The sequence below is a fragment of the Elephantulus edwardii genome, unplaced genomic scaffold, assembly GCF_000299155.1.
Source record: "Elephantulus edwardii isolate Elephantulus edwardi_28Jun2011 unplaced genomic scaffold, EleEdw1.0 scaffold00095, whole genome shotgun sequence".
NCBI classification, from domain to species: Eukaryota; Metazoa; Chordata; class Mammalia; order Macroscelidea; family Macroscelididae; genus Elephantulus; species Elephantulus edwardii.
The window spans coordinates 10,072,147-10,075,246 of NW_006399845.1; the positions used below are offsets into that span (position 1 = coordinate 10,072,147).

At 38.4% G+C, this 3,100-nt stretch overlaps 2 protein-coding genes across 2 annotated transcripts in view; both read right to left on the bottom strand.

The window, feature by feature from the left end:
* PCDHAC2 (protocadherin alpha subfamily C, 2) overlaps window positions 1-3,100 on the bottom strand; it is a 294,194-nt gene that overhangs the window by 277,391 nt on the left and 13,703 nt on the right. The window lies entirely within an intron of this gene.
* Window positions 2,958-3,100, bottom strand: part of PCDHA3 (protocadherin alpha 3) — a 2,355-nt gene continuing 2,212 nt past the window's right edge. The window contains exon 2 of the mRNA XM_006891191.1: window positions 2,958-3,095. Within this exon, the coding sequence (XP_006891253.1) occupies window positions 2,958-3,095 (138 nt within the window). The remainder of the gene's footprint in view (window positions 3,096-3,100) is intronic.

Here is a 3,100-nt window from a genome sequence, read left to right on the forward strand (position 1 = left end):
GTCTATGTGTGTTGTGTTGTACATAGGGTTTTCAGACGCCTGCCATTTCAGAAGTGGATGGCCAATCCTTCTTCCTAGTCTGTCTTAATCTGAATGTTTAGACCTAGAGGAGTATCTGACAGACAGCAATTTGTGGAGTAGTGAAACGATATAGTAAGTTTAAAAACCTTGAAATGCAATAGAATTGTTATTCCCTAAAAGAAAAAAATATATTTGTATGTATATAAATGAGTATCTGTTGAAGGATACCCATATAAATAAAAATGTCTGAAGCATTCACAAAGAAACAATAAGTAGCCGAGTGACAGAAATAAGAAGGGAACTTTCAAACATCCGGTCATGCATCTGTAATTTTAAACCATGTAAATGTATTTCCTGGTGGCGTCGTAGTAAGGAGTTGCTGCTGCCAATCCAAAGGGAAGTAGTTCTAATTCACCCATTACTGTGCTTCCGCAATTTACAGTTTCAACATAACAACTAAAAAAAACACACGTAACAACTGAACAAAATGAAGCAATAAATCATTATGTTAATACTATTAATATCAGAATCTAAGTATGCCAAAATCAGTGTTTTGGAAGTTCAAAACAATCATGTAGTGCAAAAATAAGACCTGAGAAAAACAACTAGTTTAGCGTGTTATTTTTAAAAGGAAAGTTGAAATTTCTTGGATAATTCTAAATGACAAAAATTGGTGGGTGCTGTCAAGATATTTCTGTACAATCACATTATGAGGTAATATGAAAGCATATATGTCATGTTTGTTTTCTTACAATAATCTAAGAGATAGAAAATGAAGATGTTCACATTAAACATTTTCATTCTCAAAACACTTTCTATTATGGGACATGTAGTATTGTAATGAAATGTGCAAAGAACAGGAATCAGAAAAACAAAAGGGAAGAAATTGCTTGGCATTTCTCAAGCAGAAGGAACTGAAAAACAAATTCAAGCCTAGAGTTTGCAATACTTTAAGATTTTATGGGGAAAATATTTAATGAGCCAAGAAACATCAAAAGAGATGAAAGGAATCCACAGTCACTAAACCAGAAGGAATTGGCTGACAAAGGACCATTTCAGGAAGTCTTATATGACCAGAAACCAATGATGATGAAGAAAGAAGTTCAAGCCACACCTGAAGGCATTGGCAAAAAATAAGGCCCCAGGAATTGATGGGATATCAGTTGACATATTTTAACAAACAGATACAGCCCTGGATGTGCACATCAGGTTGTGCCAAGAAATCTAGAAGATAACTACCTGGCCAATTATTTGGAAGAGATTACTATTTATTCTCACAAAAGAGGATCTAGATCCAATAAAATGTGGAAATTTTTGAACAGTATCAATAATATTATGTATGAGCAAAATCTTGCTGGATTATCCAAAATAGTATATCGACAGAGAACTGTTAAAAATACAAGCTGAATTTAAAAGAAGTTGTGGCACTAGGGATATCATTGCTGATGTCAGATGGATCTTGGCTGAAAGCAGAGATTACCAGAAGGATATCTATTTGTTTCTTATCAACTATGCAAAGGCATGCGACTATATGGATATCAAAACAAACTGTGCCTAACATTAAGAATGGAAATACCAGAATACTTGATTTTGCTCTTATAAAATCTATACCTAGATCAAGAAGCTATTGTCTGAACAGAACAAGGGAACACTGCATAGTTCAAAATCAAGAAAAGCCTGCACTATCTTTTCTACATACCTCTTTCAATCTATATGGTAGTCAAAAGATCTTTGTGGAGAATGGACTTCATGAGGAAGAGTGTTGCATGAAGATTGGAAGAAAACTAATCAACAACCTGTATTATGTGGATGACATAATCTTACTAGCAGAAATTGAGCACTTGAAGGTGCTGCAGAAGGTCATAGACCGCAGCCTTCAATATTAATTGCATCTCAAGTCAAAAAAAGAAAGGTCCGCATGATTGGGCCAATAGACAGTAAAATGATAGATGGAGATTGTTAACAATTTCATCTTGCTAGATCCACAATCAATACTTTTGGCACCAGCAGTCAGGAAATCAAAATACAAGATTCATTGGGAAAATTGGCTGTCAAGGACCTATCCAGAGTGCTAAAGAGCAATAAAGTCAGTCTAGAGATTGAGGTATACATGATCCAGGCCATGGTCTTCTCAATTGTTTATTATGTATCTGAGATCTGGACAAGGCACTAAGGATAACAGAAGAAAAATTGATGCCTTTCAGTTGTGGTGCTGCAGAAGAGTATTGAACATACTTATTGACTGCCAAGAGAACAAACAAGTCGGCCCTAGGAGGATGAAACCAGGTTGCTTCTTGGAAGCAAGGACTTTGAAGTTCTGTCTCACATATTTTGGGCATGTGGCCAGGAGGGGCTGGTTCTTGAAGAAGGACATCATGCTTGAAAGAGTAGAATGGCAACGCAGGAGAGGAAGACCCTGGAGGAAATGGATTGACACAATCATGTGTATCTGAGATAGTGAAGGTGACTCAGGATACAGCAAAATACACAGTCATTATTCATAGGGTCTCTGTGAGTCAGAGTCAACTTGACATATACCAACATCATAGTTACTAGGAAGTTCTGGTGGCTTGATAGTAAGAAGCTGCGCTGCAATACAAAGCGAATCTACCACCTGCGCCTTAGAAGAAAGATGGAAAAAATCTCCTCCTATTATAGCTTTACAGGCTCTGAAAACTCGCTTGAGTCAGCTATAAGAAAATTCCAAATTGATAGCAAATAACAAGCCTCATGTCAAGAGAAAAGTTATTACATAATATTTGATTCAAAGAAAGTATAGAGGAAAACCACATATGTAAAATAAGAAATTCTAGCAAGTACTGTAAATAAATTTTTTTAAACTTACGGTGTCTGCAGAGCTGGGACCCTGAGGTAGGCTGGGGCTGAAGGTCATGAGGTCAGTCTTGGGCGGCCCCTCCCCAGAGCACACCCTCTGCCTACTCTGCTGGGAGCACGACCAGCTCCCCACCGCGCTCGAACACACCAGCCTCGGCTTCCCCGGACCGCACGCGCCCTCTGCCGGCGGCGCCGAGCACCGCAGCGCCGTGTACAGCAGCAGCGTCAGCACCAGCAGGCTGGA